The sequence below is a fragment of the Parambassis ranga genome, chromosome 15 (assembly GCF_900634625.1).
Source record: "Parambassis ranga chromosome 15, fParRan2.1, whole genome shotgun sequence".
Classification (NCBI taxonomy): Eukaryota; Metazoa; Chordata; class Actinopteri; family Ambassidae; genus Parambassis; species Parambassis ranga.
The window spans coordinates 5,326,526-5,350,606 of NC_041035.1; the positions used below are offsets into that span (position 1 = coordinate 5,326,526).

At 40.5% G+C, this 24,081-nt stretch overlaps 1 protein-coding gene across 3 annotated transcripts; it reads left to right on the forward strand.

Annotated features, from left to right (window-relative positions):
- Positions 1-395: 395 nt before the first annotated feature.
- Positions 396-23,955, forward strand: nckap1 (NCK-associated protein 1). 3 transcript variants are annotated; one of them, XM_028423124.1, is made up of 31 exons: positions 396-713; positions 10,471-10,581; positions 12,627-12,719; positions 12,803-12,859; positions 12,954-13,096; positions 13,185-13,275; positions 13,527-13,664; positions 13,843-13,891; positions 13,976-14,132; positions 14,235-14,291; positions 14,792-14,888; positions 15,134-15,240; positions 15,364-15,496; positions 16,053-16,134; positions 16,216-16,274; positions 16,434-16,579; positions 16,677-16,809; positions 16,912-17,031; positions 17,317-17,456; positions 17,558-17,689; positions 17,958-18,176; positions 18,594-18,724; positions 18,860-18,957; positions 19,137-19,230; positions 19,343-19,425; positions 19,527-19,607; positions 19,686-19,779; positions 19,887-20,003; positions 21,246-21,355; positions 22,284-22,373; positions 22,492-23,955. In XM_028423124.1, the coding sequence occupies exons 1-31, from the start codon at positions 606-608 to the stop codon at positions 22,606-22,608; spliced, it is 3,387 nt and encodes a 1,128-aa protein (XP_028278925.1). In that variant the 5' UTR covers positions 396-605; the 3' UTR covers positions 22,609-23,955. The 3 variants fall into 3 exon arrangements, with proteins under 3 accessions (XP_028278925.1, XP_028278926.1, XP_028278928.1); XM_028423125.1 differs by having other exon boundaries at positions 16,219-16,274; XM_028423127.1 differs by having other exon boundaries at positions 12,633-12,719.
- The last annotated feature ends 126 nt before the right edge of the window (positions 23,956-24,081 follow it).

Genomic DNA, 24,081 nt, shown 5'->3' on the forward strand with positions numbered 1-24,081 from the left:
AAAACATGTATAGAGAGGTGTTCAAATACACTCAACTCTCAGCAATTATACCAGCTATTTATAGTATGTTGAAACAGAAAATGCGATAGTGTGATTGTATTTTTAAGCATGAACACACTTTTTGATGAAGATTTCAATGGCTAAAAAGAAACCAAAACATATTAACACCGAGCTATTATCATGCCGGGTTGTACTTAAGATTCATATTTGTATCATGTTATTAGTATTTGGTGTATTATTGTACCATGTCCGGTACTCTTTGCTTGTATTTTAATCGAACATCAGACAGGCCTACACTACTTTAGTTTAGAACTGGAACACTTGATGCTGAAAACTACTGGTTATAAGAGACACGTGAACGCAGCATGAGCCAGCCTCGTTGTGAAAACCAGGACAACTCCTCATCCCTGTGACCGAAAAAACCAGGCAGGGAGACGGTGGGGTGGAGTACAGGAAGCTGCTGTCCCCGAATATCAGAACATGGGCGAAATCTAACAACGATATAGATAACGGCTTCTTGTTTTCTCCCTTTTGCGGACCAGAGGCTGCGGAGATCGGTGATATTTTTTCTGGATTGATTGGAAATTTAACCGAACGGCGAGAAGATGTCTCGGGGAGTGATTCAGCCCAGCCAGCAGAAACTGGCAGAAAAACTCACCATCCTCAACGACAGAGGCATCGGGATGTTGACCCGTGTTTACAATATCAAAAAGGTTCGCACACACACAGACACACGCGGTATTATTAACCACAAACAGATGTGAACAGATTCCCTACTATAGTCAAAATCTATATCCCAAACGAGTGTCAATCCCAGTGTTAGAGAGGGGTTAGTATGGATGCTTGACTAGCTAGCACTCAGTGTTACTGTCACGGTACTGGCAGGTACATTAATTTTCCATAATAATTGGTATAGTAGCCACAGTTCCATAGTAATTACCATAGTATTAACGTAACCATGCGTCAAAAACACGCAGGCTAGCTTACATATGTCCTCTTAGCATTTTCGAAATAAGGCTATGGGCACAGCTAGCTAGTTGTCGCCTTAGATTGCGGTGAACTTTCAAGGTTTTACGATGTAAACTAAATATTTGGTTAGATTAAAGACTTATGTGTTGACCGTAAGCAAGTGCCAATCACTAAGAAATCACAACTTAAATTGAAAAAGCTCAGGTGATTTAACAAATCTGCAGGCCTGCTGTAGTACTATCAGCTAGCTAACATCGGCTGGTAATGGCGGCGGCTGCTGGCTAGCTATAGCTAACCGCTGCTAAGCTAGCAGTCGGGCGTCGTCTCTGCTCCACCAAAAACCAAAACACGAAGCATCCAGCGCAGCAACCAGTGTGTTAGTTCAGATCTACACACACGTGTGTTTTGTCAACCAAACTGACAACAACATATACATGTAGCTTACTACACAGGTGTAAGAAAACATGCAGGATTTCACATACGTTTGTTTAATTATTGATTACTAGTTAATAGTTACTGGTTCAAATTAAAAACAAAAAAGAAAATAGTCAACATATTTCATAATTCAATATGATGACCAAAGTAGTTATTGTAACTATATCTTACTAAATGTATAAAACTTGTAAACAGCTTCAGCATCCCAGCTGCATCACAGAGGTTGCTTGCTGTACAGGGTAAATGTTAATAAAAATAATATAATATGCAGCAGATTGTACATTTAGTAGATTAATAATACAGCGATTTAGCCTATCAGTTATCATGGGTTAATTTCCCACATTGACCTAATATTTGTTGATCTGTGCAGGCCCAATAATACAAAAAAATAATGTTACAGACTCTTAACTGTTGCTCAAGTTTTACACTGGTCTGTGCAAGTGTGTGTCTGTGTGAGTGAATGAAAGAGGAAAAGATTATTGGGTCTGTGTGTGTGGGCCTTTGTACTTGGGTGTGAAAGAGGGCAGTCATCCTACCAAGTTTTATAAAGTACAGAGTAGGAATTATACTGTCTAAAAGCCTGTAATATTTCAGATGTACTTTGCTATTGAAGTATTTATTTAGTATCAAGCTCTGACCTTTTAATTGAATTTAAAGTTAACGTTCAGTAATGTATTAATAACAATGCCATTTGAATCACTTGGGGAAATGGGAATGTTGCACTTCATATTATGTACTTGTTTGTATTTTTATTCTCTGGAAACTCTCACACAGTCAGAAACCATTGAGATTTTGCTACTGATTATGTCTTAACACGCCCTTCCTATCTTCCCTCCCTCCTTCCTTCCTTTTTCTCTCTGTCCCATCATCTTCATATCTATCCTGACCTGCCTTGGCATAAGTCTTCTAAACATAATCACATCTAACTGCTGTCTATGTGTTCTTTCAATGCTTTCTTTTCCTTGGGATATTAGAAAACTTTTCAGTATCCAACACCAACCATATCCCAAAGCTAGAAATTAAAGAACTGGGACAAGTAATCTGTGGATTATTCTAGTATTGTCTATAGAAATTAGGATTTAGTTATTTAATCTTAAAGGGAAAAAAAACTTCAGTGGAGTATCTTTATTGTGAACAGATATTAGACTTGGTTGTTTGGTCTCTATCTTTGGGAGTAATCCATGCACAGTAATAGTAATATCACCATTAAGATCACAGCAATGTTCTTTTTCCATTTTAAGCATATTCACTCACACGTCATTGACTGTCTGCAGAAAACCTTATAATCTGTTCCTTAATTAAGTCTCCTTCATTAATGTGGCTAAGTGGCATTGAAGTTTCTGTTTGCTGTGCTTGTCTTTCAGCCAGAGGACCTTCTAACATCATATTTTGTCTTGCTAACCCAAGTTAACCCCATAGTCTTCTAAGCTACTGTGCATTATTTACAGGAGGGGCACACAAATGCCTGTAATTCATAGTGTAGGTTATTGTAATGGCTTGCCAATACACACCACACCTGTGATGCTTATAAGAATGCATATATTTAAATTGACACTAGTCTGGGACAACAACAAATAAAGCAGGACTTTCTGATGGTATTGTTTCTTACAGGGCTTTTGAAAAAGCTATGTTATAGCTAGGGCTGCAACAAACGACTATTTTGATACTCGAATGCTCTATGATTATTTTTGCGATATTCGAGTAATCGTATCACACGTAAACGTCATAGTTTTCCCATAAATATGGCTATTTCAAGAGTGGACGCCTACTTTGGACCGCTGCTTTCTCCAAGCGGCATCCTTCGGGGGTTAAACTTGAAGCCCATGCGGAAGTGTCAAAACTTCACGCCGCAACTGCTGGGGGCTGGCTCCAAAAGCGAGTCATTTACCATAGACTCCCATGTTAAAATGGCAAACTTCACAGCAGAAAAGAACATGTTTACAGCCTGGTACAAAAAACCATTCTGGTCTCAAATGATAGGTTCTCTTCTAGTGTCAGTTGTACGGGGGTGAATTATTTTTACAACTCCCTTGTTTTAATTGTATTCGGACGGAAAATTATGCATAATTATAGGTGTTGCCGCTTGAGCGACAGACGGTTGACGTATCACAGCGCGAGTTTCGTGCTTCCACGATCGCCCGCCCCCCTAAACTCCGCTCGTGCTCCCCCTCTTTGTCCATATTTGGAGTTTTGGCGGACGTGACGCTGCCAACGTGGCGGCGGTCAGCATGTCCCGGAGCCTCCCACTGAGCCTCAAAAACGGCTCTTCAGAAACAAACGGGTGACATCACAGAAGCTCTGTCCATAGTTTTTACTGTCAATGGCTTTCTCATTGCTACTGCCTCCATGCCTGGAGACCAAAGAGAGTGAGTGTCAGTGACCTACAAACGGCTCACCTGTGTTTCGAACCCAGAGCCTCTTGCACCCAAAACGCTGATCCCGCTGCGCCACAAGCCAGAGAATCATTCTTGATGAGGTCACTAGTGAGTCGTCCAATACTAAATTAGTTCGATGCATTTTGCCCTCGAATATTACTCGAGTACTCGAATAATGGTTGCAGCCCTAGTTATAGCATAAGTAAGCAGATATTATTATAGGTGTAATTCAGTGTAGTAGCTCTCCTGGCAGCTACAAGTGCTGTTAATCAGTTCAACTTCCCAGTGTTTTTATTGGTAATATTTGAATGACACAGTAGTGTGTGCACATTTAAGCTTACACAAAAATAAAATGTAATTTGGGGTAAAAACCATATAGGTTGCATTTTTACCCCTTATTATGAATTTCAAAGAGCTAGAGAAGGACAGATTTGTCCCAAACTTATATATATGACTCACAACATGACATGATAATTAGCCCAGAGAAAATTCCATGCAGAGTGTATTTCATCAGGCCTTTGGGAGATGAGAATTTTCATTAGTTCTTGTGAATGTTCTTGTGAAGGAGGTTTAGTTGAAGTTGAGTGTTGTTAGCTTTCAGGTTGAAAGAAATAGATTCTGTCAAATTTACCAGTTGTGGTGTTGTTTCTAAAGAAAACATGCAATGATTTACATCTTTATTGTGCTTACTGTTCACTTGTGGTCTAGATTTGCTTTGACTAAATTGTTCACAGAGACTCTTCTCTTATCTAAACTAAATCAAGCAGTGCGACTATACATATACAGTGATACAAATGCAGTCTGAATTCAGTGAGTTTTTCATCATTGGTTGAAGGTGGAGCCAGTTATTTTTATTTCAAACAGAAAAACATGCATGTGGGTAAAATATAAATACTCAGAAATCTGTAATTCACCCTTTCTGTCTTGCTGTCTGTTTTACTTAACTATTCCTCTTCCCTTTTTTACATCTACTTTCCAAAAGGACTTAACTGATAAGAAACTGACCAATCACTCATGTGCAGTCACTGAAAATGAAACCGGTCATATCTGTTGTAAATGGCAGTAAGTTTATTGCAGTGGAAGGACAGGGTTTTATTTGTATACCCAGCATACCCAGCCAAATGAAGAAAAAAGTGCGACTTATAGACCGGAAAGTACGGTATATAGTTTTGAGAGTTGAGCATCAGTGTTGACAGTTTCTATACTAGCGATATTGTAAAGCACTAGAAGAAGCATAATATAAAACAGTTCCAGGAGTTTTAGTCCTGTATGTTGCTTACTTGTACTTGTAAGCAACATACAGGACATACTTGTCCATGGAGCTTAAACTAGGTTCTCTTTGTATGTGTGACGAGTTTGTGCTTATAAAACCAGACCACAGCCACTAATAATCTTCTCAAATCAGAAATTAGCTTTCATAAATACCCATATAACCATGACATGATAAATAAAATCAGAGCATGACAAAGTGCCCAGTGCATCAACAATCAGGGAATACCCCACAGTCAGTTACTAAGCAACAGCAGAATGTGGAGCAGTATTTGCAGCCAGTGAAACTGCAGGGGCCAAACTTCTGTCTTCATTCTGCTGTGTATATGAACAGCAGAGCTAGTGACAGCCATATTATTTCAGGCCTTCCACACTAAAATGGATGTGTTATTTTAATGTGTCCAATGTGTGCGTAGGTAGGGATACTGCACCTTTTGTTACTTTAAAGACAGTGTGCGTGGAAACAAGTGTTAATGTGATAACATGTTGGAGAAGCATGTCTTGTTTTTTATGTGTTCTGTTGAAATGCCAGAAGGGCTATCCCAAAGTAAACTCTGCGATATACAGAACAGACTTGTATTTGTGTGTGTTTGTGTGTGTGCGAGCATGTGTGTGTGGACGACTGATGGAGCAGTTTTCTCTGGGTGGGCTCTTTGTTTTGATTTCTTCTCTTCTTCTCTCCGTTCCAATGCTTCCCCCCCTCTCCTATGCAGCAAGGACAAGTTTGGAAGGTTTGCAAAATTTATCACCTTCCACTGATGAAACCCCTTTCCCCTTTTCACCCTTCCTCAACTCCCTCCTCTTCCTCCTTCCCCTGCCTTCCTCCTCCTCCTCCTCCTCCTCCTGGCTACCTGTACTGATCTGTTGGTCCTCTCCTTTTTGCCTAACTCCTCCTCATCTTTGAATCTGTAATGCAGAGAGTAAGGCTGGGCTCAGTTTACTGTTACTTTTCAGATTTACTTTATTAAAATTAGGTAACAATTTACAATGCAAATTCTTAGCATGTGTTAAACCTAGATTACATGTCTGCAAGGCGAATATTTTTGTCACAGCCAGATGCAGCTAATAATACACTAAGAGTTAAGTCCTCACCTTTGAAAATTGCATTAAACATGCCACGCCGCCACAAATTGCTATTCACTTAACTACTTCTGCCAGTGTGTCTAATTGTTAACAATGGCTACTTATAAATTAGCTGTTTTGGCCAAGTACAGTTGCATAATTCCAACCAGGAGTTTTATGCTTTAATCCTAAAAAAAATGTTGTTAAATCTTTGTGTCAAATTGGTTTTAAGTATTTTTGGTAGAGAACAAGTACTGTAATGCTGACAAATGCAAAAAAGATGAGTGAAGATTAATACTGTTGCCAGCAGGCAGTCCAGGCAGTCAGCCAGCTCTTAGCAGGTTGTAGTGGTCCTCCATTGCTTCTGTTTCTAATCACATGAGGCGCCCATTCTCTGGAGTTTTCTTTTTTCTTTTTCTCCCAGCAGTTAATCCCTTCTTGTGAAATTCAGAGGACTCACACTGTGAGAAATGACAGACGATAAACAAATTCATCTCAGGGAGGGAAGTGGTTTAAGGGGATTCTGAAGCATCACTGAAAAGGTGCCAAGCGATGTCCAAATATTGCATCCAGTAATTAGCAGCCATAATTAGTTTTCAGATGTATGATTCCCTGGCCCACAGCTATGTCCCCTGCCATATGTCAGTCAGTGCGGGGGACCCTTTGAGAAAGCACAGTTGTTAATTGCTACCCAGAGTGGAGAGACGATGGTGGAGGCGAGACTAAGGTCTGTTCTGGTATCCAGGCAACAGCTCCCTTACTCCTTCCTGACCACTTCTGATTCTCAGCTTATTCTCATGCCCTGTCCTTTCATTCACTGCGCCCCTTCTTCCATCCATCCCTACATCAGCCCCCACCCACACGCAGCCAGCCAGCTTATTGTAGGCACCACCAGCACTATGCCACACCATATAAGTCACAAAAAAAGTAGTAGTCTCCTAGTAAGGTGTGGTTATGGTGTGCTTTCTAAAATTAGTAAGGCCTCTAGTATGCTAGTATATTTAGAGATAATAGTTGGTTTGGCATGTTTTAGCCCATCAACTCTGTGTTTCTGTACAGGTGTTGGCATTACATGTTTTCTGTGTGTGTTATTAATTGCCTTGACCCAACTCTCTAAATCATCCGTCACCCATAGTCCTGTTAAGAGAACAGGCAGAGTGATGGAGACCATTTTTATTTGCCTCTGATGAAGTCTATTTGTAGAGAAGATTGATGCAAGGCGTCTGGACTTGTAGAGTTTTCTTGAAGACGTTCCGCTGCTCATCCAAGCAGCTTCATCAGTTCTAACTGATTAGTTGGGAAACATGGTTTATATGTGGTGGAGGTCTTTTCATGTTCCCACACAAATCGTAGGGTGTCCTTCCCAAAGTGATTGGCAACATGTTGATGAAGATTCTCAGTCATCCAGGTCATAATTCGTAGAGAGTTAGAACTGATGAAGCTGCTTGGATGAGCAGCGAAACGTCTTCAAGAAAACCGTAAAAGTCCAGACGCCTTGCTTCAATCTTCTCTATGACCTGGATGACTGAGAATCTTCATCAACATAAAGTCCATTGTTTAAATTGCACTATAACCAGACACACACTGGTGGCTAATTTCTAACATTATAAGAAGTCTTCCTTCAGAGATTTATACCATCAGGTATATTTATCACACAGCTATTTTTGTGGTCTGGTATTTCTGATGACAGAAATGACTGAAGACCATTGTTATATATATATATAACAAACCTTTGCTGGAACACAGTATTGACCACATCCACTCTGCTAAAGAAGTCAGACTAATTTTGTTTTGGACAATATTTGAGTAAGATCTGTAGCTGTCCAACGAGTGCAGTAATACTTATCGAGGATGAAGTCATCCTCTTGACTGGGTTTAAATTGCTATAATGACCAATTTATGATATATCATCCCTTATTGATAAGGGTGTGTATTACTAAATGTTTCACAAATTTAAGAAAGGTTGTTTTGGTGTGGGCTAAAACATGGCAAATCACTACAGTACTTTAAGTCAGCAACTAATGTTCTGTGGTAACTGGACAGTGTTTTTTTTTCCACAGTTCCCGGGCGTGGGTCAAAGGGTAACCACATTTTAGCAGCCAATGTAGAGACTAGTCTGTAGCGTAGGGTGAGACAAGTGGTGTTAGAGGAGCCAACACAAGGCTTGTGCCGTTGCAGATGCATGGATTTCACAGTCGCATCTTGATTCCTTGGTACTCACTCAACATCATTAAATTCAGTCCACCTCTCGCACATCTAAACAGATTTTCTTTGGCCACTAGCTGTCAATGAAAAGAAAGGTGACATTGACAAATCAGCATTTAAGGCTATAAGATGTTCTGGTCAGGTGTGAGAGAAGTGGACACAAGGAAACAAGCTGGGACTCAAGGTCCAGTGTGTGTCATTGATGGGTATTGAAACCATGTTGGTGTTGTGTGTTTTTTGTGTCTAGTCCTCTCCATAGTGTTCAAGTGTTTTGTGTTTGAGATCTTGCAGTAGCGAGTGTGTTTCAGACCCTGTGTGCTGAGCATGCTTGCTTCTAGTGTTTTAGTGAGTGCTTTAGCTAGCAGGCAAACTAAAGAGTCTTGTCGCTGTAGCTAGCTGTTGTTTAGTTGATTTATCTTTCTGGATAGGATCATATTTTCTATATTTACCCATTTGGGTCACATGCTTTCAAACCTCACACTCCACCAAATCCCTAGTTAGCAGTGTGGTATACCACAATGTAAAATAATTCTGCATTTCATCAGCTGGAGTGCCCAGCAGTGCTATTGGTCAACAAAAACGGTGTTTCATCACATTTTAATAACACTAGCTGTCAGTCACTGACTGTGCCTGTGTGAACTAGCATGTGTTGCTGTGGTTGTTGGGGTTTCATTTTGTATTGGCTGTTGCTGGAAATGTTTCAGCACCATGCAAACTGAAATCCAGGTTTATGGTTGTGATGCTGTTTCAAGCCTGTCGGCTCATTAGCTGTGGTTCGTTATTGCAGGTAGAAATACTGCATTTCGTAGATACAGTTTTGTGTTGTCGATTTCATTTTTGATAACTTCACTTTTCTAAGATGTGTGCATCTGAACTCAAATCCACAAGGAACTGAATCCTCAGAATGGTCGGAGGCACTGACCTTATCTAGGATTGTTCCTAAGTGTTGGCAGCTTAAGACCTTTATGCATTCACTCTGTTTAAGGCACATGCATGAACTACATCTTCCTCACCAATCACTACTACACTACCCATAATGCATGAATGCTGTTGCTGCTTCCTGCAGGAGTCACACTCTGCAACCCCCTTAAAAAATACGACTATAAGAGCATTAATGAAGAGGGAAACGGCAGCCGTGCAGGGTGTAGAGATTTAATTTAAATATTGCTGTACAGGTTGAAGCTGATGAAGGGAAACACTGTAAGAAAGGGCTTTCTTGTTCACCTCTTACCTGTCTCACTGTGCCTTACTCTGCCATTTCTCACTTTAAGTCTCTGTTTGCCTTCTGTACTTCATTCCTTTCTCTTCCTCTGTTTCATGTGGCCTAACTGTTCACTCCTCTGCCTGTCATGCAGTGGTACCACTAACTACTCAGAGACACAGTTTGATGCTGAAACTCTCATTACCTGGGACTCTCTCAGTGGTTCTCAGCCTTTTTATTTTGACTGTTATTTTGGCTGCAACGAAGGATAATAAACAGTAGTAAACATATGAAATGGTGTCCGGTGTATCTCGATGTACGAATATGATCAACGTATGACAAAAATGAAGAAGCTGGAAACATGTTGTCTATAGCAGCAATCTATTAGTTTCTGTTGAGCTTAAAGATGACACCAAAAACATTTATTTAACCATAGATAACCAAAGATGTAACATGTTGTCCAGTCTGTGGAAGAAGGCCCAGTCATGTCCCTTCAGAGTTCAAAAGCTGAGAACCACTGATCAATTCTTCCTCAGTCCTTCGCAGTTGAACCTGGTTTATCCAAACATGAAAACCTCATTCAGTAAAGTGAAAATCTGCCCTTTTGAATATGCGTAATTTCTTGAACCTCCTCATTGACATGTACATCTAAATAAGAAATTAGACAGTACATGTCACTGCATCACGTGTTTGTTTTCATGTCTTGAATATGCCTTCTGTCTGGAAGTTTCACAATATCTCCTAAACATCAGGCCTGGGATAAACCAGGTTTCACTGCGGGCACTAAATAAATCTCTGGTGATGCGCGCGCACACACCTAACATGTCAAAAAAAAAAAAAAAAACTGAAACAAGGACTTAAAGAGCCCAGGTGTTTCAGTAGCAGCAGTGTACTTTTACTGTAGTTAGTGTTTTTGTCTCTCCTCACCTCCTCTTCTGCTCCTCTCCTCTCCAGGCATGTGGCGATCCCAAGGCTAAGCCCTCCTATCTCGTTGATAAGAACTTGGAGTCTGCGGTAAAATTTATCGTCAGAAAGTTCCCTGCCGTGGAGACGCGGAATAATAACGTAAGTACTCCTACCTTATGTTGCATGTCTGCAGTGCGTTTGGTTTGGTACAGAGGGAGTGAGAACGTGTTTGTTTAGGGTAGGATTGATTTGGAGATAATTTGGAGAATTATGTTTAAATTGGTTTGTTAAGTGGTAGAAAAACACGTTGAATTATTGTTAAGCTGAAGATATTTGGGGTGAGAGGAGATGAGAATTTTAAATGTGCAGAATGTGGATGTTTGTGGTCACAAATAAATAAAAGGTCGACGCTTTCTAATTAACAGTAACATTGATAAATGCACTTTTAAATGTATGTTAAGTTTGTATTTATTCAATAACCAACATTTCATCAGTTAATTATATTTTTTTATGTCAATTTATTCTGTACTAGTTTACACCTGAAAATAACACTTGAATTTTTTTTCATCATTTTGGTGTATGTGTGTGTGTTTTGAGTGAACTAAGCCGAGTTGTTGCTCATTAAGTGTGTTTCAGCTTTACTTGTTAGCTTAGCTCGTAGCTTCTGGTCTATGTACTTTTGTGAAAGTCATTTAGCAAACAGCTGTGTGTGTGTGGCTAACAGGTTTATTGAGTATAACTGTGCAAAAATGTCTCTTACGTTGTTTTCTGCTTTGTTTGTGTTTTTTGTTTTGTTTTGTGTTTTGCATGCTAAACTTGGCTTATTCCGGACTTGTGCTTTTTGGTAAGTTTTTGTATCTAAGTTTCTGTAACTTTTGTATTTTAAGTTTTGTACTGATGTAATTTTTGTACCTGCTTTTTAATGCTGTTTTATAGAGTGCGTTTTGCTTTGCTCCGCTTTCTTTCTTTCTTCTTCGCTAGCAGCGTTTTTTACTTTCTCTCCTTCATCCACTGAATGACTGTGTGGCTGGTTAACAACACATGTTGCCGTCTGGCTGACTGCTCGTTGGTTAGATGGTATAATGACTCATGTTTTGAATGACTGGTTGACTGCTTGCAATAAGGAGCATTACAGAGCAGATGTCGTCCAGATCTGCCTTAAATAATTAAAATTATGAATTATGAACCACTAAATAAGCTGTCCAAACAACGAAATGATTTAAGTGTTAATCCACCTCTTGGCTTTGTGCATTAACTCCTTGGTGCAGCAGCAACATGTTACACTTTCCACACCTGTCGTGTCTTTTTTTCCAGCCTTGTAAACTAGCCCTAGTTCAAACTGCAACCTCAGACTTTGGATGCATAGCTGGGTACATTTACATACAGTGTGTGATCTGTCATGTAAATACAAACCGCTTCTTGCTAGCTAAAGACACGGCTTTCTCTTGTAGCTTTTTAAAGATTGATGTGACAGTCTTTTAAAGCTGATCTTATCCTGATGTTTGAAGATGGAACAGCAAACTAAATCTCAACAAGTACAGAAAGACATGTTGTCTGTCGCCGCTCTTACTGATTTTCTGTTGTTTCCACCTCACTTCTGCTTTTAAAGTACGACTTCTTGCTGTGATGATTTCACTTTGGCAAAATATTTTTACTCTGCTTTCACTGCTTTTACACAAAACCTTTGCACCATAAACTTTCATTGTCATTCTATTTCCCACAAGTAAATAACAACATTTGAACCAAATTTATGTCCCAGCATTCTGCCAAAGTAAAATGACTTCATAGACATTTTGAATTTTACTCAGGTTTGCTTTTTTACGCTTTTGGCAGCCTAGATATCACAGACTTATTAAATCAATTTGCTCCGTAACATAGACAAATTTAAAAGAAACTTGTCTATTGAGCAAAATTTGATAATCTGTGTTAATCCCTGAAGGCCAGATTGAAGAGAAAGGGTTGAAATAAGAAGAGTTTAAAATGATTGAACTGTGCATTAACCCAGTGATCTCCCAGCATCCTTTAAAGATGCTTTGAGGCTCTGAACACCCCTCTGAAACAAGACTTCTAGGCTTTGAGTGGGTAAATTTGAAGCATCTGCTACACAGAATTAGCAAAATAGCGCTCACACAAAACTCAATTTCCAGACACCAAAATCCCATCTTTTATAGTAAGTACATTTTTTTGCCATGTGGTATTTACAGCAACAGCTGGCTCAGCTGCAGAAGGAGAAGTCAGAGATTCTGAAGAACCTGGCTCTCTATTACTTCACCTTCGTAGATGTCATGGAATTCAAGGTCCGTAAGACACAGCTACATACATTTTACACAGGAATAACTTAACTGTTGTGATTCTAAAGAAAGCTTTTCATTATCAACAGGACCATGTGTGTGAGCTACTGAACACCATTGATGCCTGCCAGGTCTTCTTTGATATCGTAAGCAAATTCACAATATATTGTCTGGTTTTAATCTCTCTACTGCTGATATTTGAGCTATAAAAATGACACTATATTCTTTGATTTTGGCCAGACGGTGAACTTTGACCTGACCAAAAACTACTTGGACCTGGTGGTGACATACACTACACTGATGATAATACTGTCCCGCATAGAGGAGAGGAAAGCCATCATCGGACTGTACAACTATGCCCATGAGATGACACATGGAGCCAGGTGATTAAAGAGACCGATTTGCAACCATGATTTTTTAATTTTTTTTTATAAACTATATATGGTAACCTTGATATACTCTGTGCTGTAGTGACAGGGAATATCCCAGGTTGGGCCAGATGATTGTGGATTATGAGAATCCTTTGAAGAAGATGATGGAGGAGTTTGTCCCACATGGAAAGGTAAAAACAACTGAAGAAGAGTTTTTTTGTGTTTAAATACACCATGAGTTAGAAGTGTTCTTGTTGTATCACATTATATAAGAAGACTGTATTTCTCCTTTTCACACACTGACACAATACACAGATTCAAGATAATCCATTCGGGCAGAAATCGGAGTTCATCAGACTCTGCTCAGTTATGAAATGAGTAATGCTCGCTTTTGTCTCCTGTTAAGTCTCTCCTGTCTTTCTCTGTCTTCCTCCTCCTGCAGTCCCTGTCAGATGCGCTGATCAGCCTTCAGATGGTGTATCCCAGGAGGAATCTGTCTGCTGACCAGTGGAGGAACGCCCAGCTGCTCTCGCTCATTTCTGCTCCCTCCACAATGCTCAACCCTGCCCAGTCAGACACCGTCAGTATCAACAAGATTACACTGAAACAGCTGAAATTCTGCATTAATTATTATATCAGATTTCACCATCTTGGTTCTTGTAAATTAAATATTGTCCTAGTTGAAAACTTAGCTTAATTTCTGGATATACAGCTGCTTTACTTTAAAGTCACCTGCCTGTGTGTGCCTCTGTGTTTAGATGCCATGTGAATACCTGTCACTGGACACAATGGAAAAGTGGATTGTTTGTAAGTACCACATGAACAGACTTTAAAACTTGGTTGTCACATGATCAGACAGTTAGTGATACATTCTGTGTGTTCTCTGTGCAGTCGGTTTCATCCTGTGTCATGCGGTGCTGAACGGCGACGCAGCGGCGCTGTCTTTGTGGAAGCTGGCTCTGCAGAGCTCCACCTGTCTCTGTCTGTTCAGAGATGAAGTTTTCCACATTCACAAGGCGGCAGAAGACCTGTTTGTGAACATCAGAGGGTGAATTTATAAGAATCTTTTAATTATTTAATTGCCTTTCAGAATTTTTTTTTTTTTGATTTTGCTCTTCTAACACATACTCTCTTCTTGTATGTCTTTCAGATACAACAAACGCATCAATGACATCAGGGAGTGCAAAGAACATGCCCTGTCTCATGCGTACGTATATAATCTTGTCATACACTAACTGGATTTCCCATCCCGTCCTGACTATTTGATTCTCAGTTACCCAGAAAAATTCAGTTTTCTGACTTATTCCACTGTTTCTGTCTTATTCATTTATATTCCTGTTCTTTCTTCTGCTTTCCTATTTTAACTGTCACTGTAGCTTTGCTCCTACCCTCTTATGTCTCTCTCGGGGAGTCTCACCCTGAAACATCACCTTCTTTTTCTCTTTATTCCTTATTCATTTTTCCACCGTTTTATCCCCCCTTCTTTGTCTCTCCCCCCTCTGTCTCATCTCTGCTTTTATCCTCATTACTTATTCCAGTTTCCCCTTTCATCTTCATTCTCATTCTTCTGCTGTCACTGTCATCTGCTTCCTTTTTGTCCTCTTGCAGGATTGTCCTGAAAGTGTCAAAATACCATTTAATCACGATGCTCTGTGTGTTTTGATGCTCTGACTCTCTTCGTCTGTCTGACTCTCTCTCTCTCTGCAGAGGCTCCATGCACAGAGAGAGACGCAAGTTCCTCAGATCAGCTCTAAAGGAATTGGCTACTGTGTTAGCTGACCAGCCGGGACTGCTCGGTCCCAAGGTACCATAGAACAACACCTTAAACACCTCAAGTATTATTACTACATTAAGCTTTACTCACCTCTACAGAGTATACAGTATAGTAGTATAATAGTAATACTAGTATATCGTCTTTAAACTCATAGGGACACATCCTGACCAGGATATAATGAGCTGAGCTCTGTAATTTATCTCTGTGAGTTTTTTTTATTTGTTTCTTTCTTTGCCCTTTTTAAATCCACCTCTTGATATATCTTATTCCACAAGGCTTTATTTGTGTTCATGGCGTTGTCCTTCGCTCGGGACGAGATCATCTGGCTGCTTCGACATGCGGACAACATCCAGAAGAAAAGCACAGACGATTTCATAGACAAGTAAGCACAAGCAAATGCACAGCTGCATGACACAGTGACACACAAATGCATGTTCACACCTTCGATAACTGGCATGTTTTGTACTTTACTGCTTGCGTTGATGTGTGTTGATGTGCTTTGCAGACATATCGCAGAGTTGATTTTCTACATGGAAGAGCTTCGAGCTCATGTCAGGAAGTACGGCCCGGTGATGCAGCGATATTATGTCCAGTACCTGTCTGGATTTGATGCCGTGGTGCTGAATGAAATGGTGCAGGTAGGAACACACACAGAGCTCTAATGAGCACAAATCTGTGCGAAGTGTGACATAAATCACATTAAACTCTCGCTGAGATAGCACTCACATCTCAAAATCGGAAACAGAAACATTTTTTATGATAGGTAAAAGTTATACATACATGTTTTCCACTGCAGAAACTAGTAGGCCTGCATAGGACGACACAACTCATGTCTATTTACACTGCTGGAACCTTCACTTTGGAGTAGGAGTTGTTTTCAGGGAATGTGCTATAGGGTCTGCAACACAGAGGACAGCAGAGGAAAGGATAGGAATATAAAAGTGAGAGTGGACCTGCAGGTTGTCTTTTTCTTAGCTCTCTATTACATCACCTCAAGAGTCCGGCACGTTGTCAATCACATATGAAGCACAAAGCTGTACGGACAAATAACAAGTCTGTTCCTGTAGATGACAACAACTTCCTGCAGCTCTTAAGATTGCCTTATTCATATATACCGTATATTGTATATATTTCTATTCCCTTAAACTGTATGTGTTTGTCTAACCAGCTTTCTCTCCTGGTTTTATTCAATAGAATCTGTCTGTGTGTCCAGAGGATGAATCCATAATCATGTCTTCATTTGTCAACACTATGACCTCTCTTACGGTCAAACAAGGTAATATTTGCAGAAACAGTCAAATGTATTTTAGAAACCAGGAGGATCAGAAGTTTAAAATGTATTATTTGTGAGTTCCAGTAGAGGACGGAGAGGTGTTTGACTTCAGAGGCATGAGACTAGACTGGTTCAGACTGCAGGTATGAACAGTAAAGTGCTCATATTCTTTTGAAATGTATCTAAAGGGGCCGTGTCTTTCATCCAGCACAACACTCTTTTCAGGTCTACTGGGCACGTTAAAGCCTCACGTCCACAAAGAGTATGAAAACCTAAAGAAAACCATTTTTCTTTTTTTGTAGGCCTACACCAGTGTATCTAAAGCCAGTCTGGGAATAGCTGATCACAAGGAGCTGGGTAAAATGATGAACACCATCATCTTCCACACAAAGATGGTGGACTCTCTGGTGGAGATGCTGGTGGAGACATCGGACCTGTCTATTTTCTGGTTAGATATACACACACACTTAATCAGACAAACTAACCAGGCGTAATTTGAAGTGTATCCCTCCTTCTGAATGCCTCCTGTGTTTGTGTCTTTGCAGCTTCTACAGCCGTGCATTTGAGAAAATGTTTCAGCAGTGCTTGGAGCTTCCCTCCCAGAGCCGACACTCCATCTGCTTCCCTCTGCTCTGCACACACTTCATGTCCTGCACGCATGAGCTCTGTCCTGAGGAGGTGAATACACACACATCACATACAATGTTATGCGGTCAGCTGCTGGATGAAATATCGCAGTTGCTGATTCTCTTTGTCTTTGTGTTGTTTCTTTCTCCATAGCGTCACCACATAGGGGATCGAAGCCTGTCATTGTGTAACATGTTCTTGGATGAGATGGCCAAACAGGCCAGAAACCTGATTACTGATATCTGCACTGAACAGTGTACGCTCAGCGACCAGGTAGGAAGACAGAGGTGACCATTGTCATGATGGCACCGATGGTGTAAGGACACACGACATACTTATGTGACAAGGTCATTCAACCATCGGTTTTAATCATATTGAATCTAAACACAAATGCAACAGCTCATAGTTGTGGTTTCTTTGTAGATGCATAGTTTTAAAAGCTTGTATTAAACCCGCCTGCCTCCTGCTTTATAGAAGTTACTGTCAGAGTCCACCAGGAACTATCAGTCTTCCTTCACTGCCTCACTGTCACCTCTCTGCTTCTACTTCTGTCTGTAGCTGCTCCCCAAGCACTGTGCAAAAACCATCAGCCAGGCTGTGAACAAGAAGAGCAAGAAGGCAACAGGGAAGAAGGGGGAGCCGGAGAGGGAGAAGCCAGGAGTGGAGAGTATGAGGAAGAACAGACTACTAGTTACCAAGTCAGTATCAAAAAGAACACTTTTTTTACTTGTTTTTGTTCACTCAAATAAAACATTTCAGCTAAATCAGTCGATTTTGACCTGTGTCTGTTTTTCCTCAGTCTGGATAAACTTCACACAGCACTATCTGAACTCTGCTTCTCCATCAACTATGTTCCCAACCTGGTGGTGTGGGAGCACACGTTCACCCCGAGGGAGTACCTCACCTCACACCTGGAGATCCGATTCACCAAGTAAACACTCAAAACCCCACATTAAGCAGTCCTTAAAACATTTTGTAAATATGTTGCTTATAATGTCAATGGTTGTCCGTCTGTATGTATCCCTGTGATGGACTGGTGGCCTGTCCAGGCTGTACCCCACCTCTCCCTCGTAGATAGCTGTGATTGGCTCCAGCCCCCCGTGACCCTGTCATACAGGACAAAGCGGGTTCAGAAGATGGACGGATGTTGCTTATGTGTTTCAAATAAATTAATGAGGTTGCTCTCTGCCTGTCTCCAGGTCCATAGTGGGGATGACTATGTACAACCAGGCGACTCAGGAGATAGCTAAGCCAAGCGAGCTGCTGACCAGTGTCCGCGCCTACATGACAGTGCTGCAGTCCATAGAAAACTACGTCACCATTGACATCACCAGAGTCTTCAACAACGTCCTCCTGCAGCAGACACAGCACCTGGACAGCCATGGGGAGCCCACCATCACCAGTTTATACACAAACTGGTGAGTGTAGCAGCGTAGAGAAAGGGTTCCTCTGTAAACATGATAGGAATGACAAAGTATCAGACTGTACACAGGCATGGAAGAATAATTTCTACATGATTTAAACTTTGAATAAAGAAATGCTGTTATTGGCCTGCAGTAGGAAATTATATTTTGTTAGCAGGAAAACGGCACACATTACTAAAGACGTTACTAAATGCCAGGTTTTGCTGCAGGGTTGATTGTTCTTGCATTTGTCTGCACATTTGGGTGTTTTTTCCCTTTTTTAAAGCAGCCTCACGCTGTTTTGTTTCTTATCTGTTGGAGGTGCTTCATATGTATGAATCAACTATAAAATATATTTCCGCTGCAGGCTCCAAGGCAGGCATGATTCTTCCCTCAGATCGATGACCCATCTGTCTCTGTATGTCTGTGTAGGTACTTGGAGACGTTGCTCCGTCAAGTCAGTAATGGACATATTGCCTACTTCCCTGCCATGAAGGCTTTCGTTAACCTGCCCACTGAGAACGAGCTGACTTTCAATGCTGAAGAATACTCTGACATCTCTGGTACAAACTCAATGTCTCGTTTTTTTCACATTTGTCTTTAGTTTAGATTTAGAGTTACATTTGATATTTTCTGTGTAGAGCAGGTGGAGGTATGGATTTAAACGTTTAAACGTTTTTTTTTTCTCCTCTCCACAGAGATGCGTTCTCTCTCTGAGCTGTTGGGGCCCTATGGTATGAAGTTTCTCAGTGAGAGTCTGATGTGGCACATCTCCTCACAGGTTGCCGAGCTAAAGGTAAACACACATGATCGCAGACACACATTCATCAAGATTTTTTTTTTTTAAAAGTCCCATTAATAGCAGATAGAACACTAACTATAGATGCTGGAGAGCTATTTAATCAGTATACACAAAAACTAAATGAATGCATGAATAACAAATACTAAATAATGTTTGTGTGTTTCTTTATTTAGAAACTGGTAGTAGAAAACATGGAGGTGTTGACCCAGATGAGGACCAGCTTTGACAAACCCGACCACATGGCTGCACTCTTCAAGAAACTCACCTGTAATTCCAAAAACACACGCACACACATGTACCGTGCACATACACTTAAAACACTCGGTGAGATCTGCAGGAGTTCACTCTCTGACAGTGTGATTTTTGTGTGTGATTGTAGCTGTGGACAGTGTTTTGAAGAGGATGACCATCATTGGAGTCATTTTGTCTTTCCGCTCTCTGGCTCAGGAGGCTCTGCGGGATGTAAGACCACACTCTTACACACATTGCTTCATAAAAGTTGAAAGGTAGGATTATTTCCCTCGAGCACCAATTCTCCGACACACTCTTCTCACCCTGTCCAGGTGCTGTCCTGTCATATTCCCTTCCTGGTCAGTTCTGTGGAGGATTTCAAGGACCACATTCCCCGAGAGACAGACATGAAGGTAACACACACTTCCTCAGAAACGGATCACCTTCCTCACAACCCTCGGTGCTGATGTAGACATTTTGTCTGATCCCAGGTTGCCATGAATGTTTATGAGCTGTCCTCAGCAGCGGGTTTACCCTGTGAGATCGACCCGGCTCTGGTGGTGGCTTTGTCCTCTCAAAAGAGCGGTGAGGCACAAACACACACACACACACACAAATACACCGACTCAACCTGTCAGCCGCACAGCATGTCTATTATGACAATCTTCATCTTTGTTTGTGTCACCATGCAGAGAACATCAGCCCAGAGGAGGAGTATAAGATTGCCTGTCTGCTGATGGTGTTTGTGGCCGTTTCCCTGCCGACGCTCGCTAGCAACGTGATGTCGCAGTACAGCCCCGCCATAGAAGGTAAGACCGCAAGCTGTTGTGTTCATTTTTATATGTAGTCTTATTTTTATATACAAAAAAAACTACAATTGGAAGAAGTGCTGTATGCTTGAGAGCAGCGCTTCTACAACTCTTATTTAACAAGTGTCTTTTATGTCCAAAAGTGTTTTTAAATCTATGCTCAAATTAGGCTTTGAAAAAAGCAGCAAATTATCCCGTTAAGAAACAAGAACAGAAGTGTTTGAATCTTGTTGTTTTCAAGTGTCTTCTGCTTGGATCGTTATCAGCTGGCATTTATATGAGCAGACTTACGGCTCTATGGTAGACATTTCCAACATGCTGAATGTATTCGGTTGTGTTCACCTCCTTGTGTGTGCTGTAGGCTTTCTTTTGAGGCTGTCTGGGACGAATCAATGTCATGAATCTATCAAAGAATTCAACAAATAACAATAAAAGTTTAAAAAAAAAAAACAATGACAATATATCATCATTCATTATCAACTAAGATTGGGTCTTCCTTTTTTAATAAATAAAAACAATCATCCCTGTAAAGTGCCACAGTTGCCAGCTCTGATCTGTGCATGAGAAAACACTCCCCACTGTCGGAAACATAATACTATTCTGCATGCAAATGAGATCGACCTCGTGCCCTTAGATTGATTCATGTGTGCACAAGAGGCACACAGCCATCTTCATTATGTAGACATTTTAAATAATCATTTGTAAAGGTCTGTTTACTCACTGTGATCACTGCTTAACCCTATTTGTTTCCTGTATTTCAGTAAAAAAGATGTATTCAGTTAATATCGAGCACAATAGAGACTCACTGTTGTTGTCAAATGGGCTTTTGATAAGGTGTCAAAGAGATTCGTCACTCAAGGATGAATTATCAAGACATCGTGTCCTAACAACCTTGAAATGAAAGGCGCCACTGTTAATAAGGAGCATTTGAAAAGGATAATGAGTTGTAATGGCCCGGCCATTGTTAGTATGCAGACTGCATATTGGCCAGCGACAACCAGAGTAACCATTCTGTGAACTTAAATTACGTGCACGCTTTGTTTTCATGTGCTTTTCGTGCACAGGCTTGATAGTGACCAATCATTTTTTTTCCAGCAGGAATCTGATTTTGCACTGTGGAGGATTTCTCAGCTGTGAAAGTCACATGTTAGAAATTAAAGCAGAGTTAATAGATTTTCAAACACACAATGAATTTTTTATTTTCTTCTTTACTTAATGGTGTGTATTTGCTGCCCCCTACAGGCCACTGTAACAACATCCACTGCCTGGCCAAAGCCATCAACCAGATTGCTGCTGCTCTCTTCACCATCCACAAGGGAAGCATAGAGGACCGCCTCAAAGAGTTCCTGGCTGTAAGAAAAATGATTTCGTTTATATGGCCCCCCCCAATTTAATGCCAGGCTATCATACTGTCAGGCAGAGAACAGGAGGTCATGCTGTCTTATTGCCAAAGCAGAGTTGACACAGTTCAGTTAAAACTGATAGGATCACTTGATGTTATGGCTTCTGCCTCTGTGTATTCAGCTAAACATTCTTGTCATGTCACCACTCATCTGAGCGTGCCTCTGCAAGTGAAGCATTTAAGGACTGAGTTAAGTCTCTTTAAAGACTGTGTGTACCCAGCAGGGTATGTGTAGCTGTGACACGTTCCTTTAAATGCTAGATAGGGAGCAGCATTGACACACTAAGATGGTAACAAAGGCAATAACTATGCAATCAAATCACATTTTCTTCAGTACATTTAAATGAACACAGGTGGCAGACATGACTTAGGATTTACAGTTTTAACCCTGTAATTACTAAAATGCATGCTTTAAAAAGTCAAAATTACACAGTTCATCCCAACAGAAACTGTATTGTACTGAATTTTCTATGGTCCTTGAACCTATCATGTGTGACACGTGGTTCAGTTGGAAAACATTTACGCCTAAAGTCACGCACCTGTTTCACTACATGCACTCTTGTCTCAATGAAAAACAGCCAACAATATTTAAAAAAAGTCTGCACTGTAGCACAGAAAGGAAGCAACAATTGACTCCTTTGAAAATGGCAGTCATAAGACAAACAATGTCTTCGGCTTTCTAGAATTATAGTGCATAATAATAAACAACTGATAGAAGCTGTAAATAACTGAATATCTATAGAATGAGGAGCACCCATTAGTAAAACCTGTGGACCTCTGGAAAAATACTGTTTCTTATCTTGTTTGATGCGAGAGAGGAAAGAAATACACACAAACTGCTTGACTGGACCTCAAAGAACTTTGTGTGTGTTGTGTAGCTGGCCTCATCCAGCCTGCTGAAGATCGGCCAGGAAACAGACAAGATGACGACACGTAACAGAGAATCTGTCTACCTGCTGCTGGACATGGTGAGAGAGAGAGAACTCACACTTTTAGTTTGAAGTATTTTTGATTGGCAGCTCTAGCGGGACATTGGCAGTCTGAGCACAACACTCTTTTTGTGTTTCTCTTTTTTTTTTCCTTCAGATTGTGCAGGAGTCTCCCTTCCTGACCATGGACCTGCTGGAGTCCTGTTTCCCCTACGTCCTGTTGCGAAACGCCTACCACGCCGTCTATAAACAGAGCATCAGCGCTAATGCATAGACATACACTAAACACACACACAGCAAAGACATACTGTGCTGTCTAAACACTCACTACCAGAATACACAACGTACAAACTAAACACACTAAACTATGCCTAAACGCCTCAACAAGCTGTTCTGACAAAAAAAGGCAAGTGTCAGCATGCACTTAAAAAATGTTGACACACTAAACACGTAGCATTTAGACACTCAACAAACAAAATACAACAATCCAGTTCAAAGACAAACACACACACAAATGGAACACAAACACTAGCTGGACAAAGTTGGGGGATCAGTGTCTTTATTTTAATCATTGTATCTTTTCCATGATGTTGCCAGGGACCATAGCAACACATAATATACAGTATGTTTGGTTGGTATAAAAGAACAAGATATAAATATATAGTATATATATAGTTGACACTAAAATATTCTTTTCTTTTTTTAGACTTTTAGTGGCCAGCTGTGGTAATGGATTTGGATGCTTACTTTGGGAATGCAGATGATGTGATGTGATGGGGTTTTTTGCTTTTATGGAGTTGGGTGGAGGGGGTGAGGATTACTGTGTTGATTCTGAAAGACATGTTGCTTGTTAATGTAAGTTTACACACACACACACACAGACAGACATCTGACAGATACGAAGCTGCATACAACACTAATCTTTCCTAGTGAAACACACACACTTGTATAACATGGTGATGTTTTCTTTCTTTTTTTCTAGCTAGTCGTAACATGAACTTTTTGTGGGTAAAGATATAATATCTGTATTCTACTTTGATGTGAACTGTCTGTTTTTAATGTTTCCGTTTTGTTCTTTTTATGATGACAATGATGACAATGATTTTTGCCAAATGTGTTGACACTAAAAGGTTTGTGCGTCAGGGGCTTGGAAGCGGTGGTGGAGTGTGTTTGGGTTTTAATGGTGTGAAATGCCGCCTCAAGTGTCTGGAGCGGCAGAAGGTTTCCGACACGGACGCTCAGTTCACCTTGCAGATATTCCTCTCAGCTGTTGTTAGTAAAGGTCCAGTAGGTGCTACAGATTTTTTTCTCTCCAGCAGTGTAAAGTAGAAATGAACAAACTATAATTTATTTGATCTTCTGGGAAAGAGGATTCGGCATCTTTTTTTTTTTTGCACCGTGCAGCTGGGGGAACAGTGCCTTCCTGAAAGGCATTTTAACAGCAGCTGTAAAGAGTGGACCACTTAAACTCTGGTTTAGATAAATGTGTTAGTGCTTAACTTTTAATAGAAACGTAAAAGTCTCCATAGAAAAGCAAGTAAATCCTAATCGGTCTCAAACCTGTGAAAGTCTACAAAATCCTGAAGCTGCAATAAGACGAAAATAAATATATATATGTATACACTGTTGGTTTACTGGATTTGTACATTTTCCATTTAAGCAGTGACATTCTTGCGATGGTTGTGGGACCTTTAAGGACAGGCGGAAACCTTTTACAAAAAGCAGTCTGCTTTTTTTTTTTTCCAAT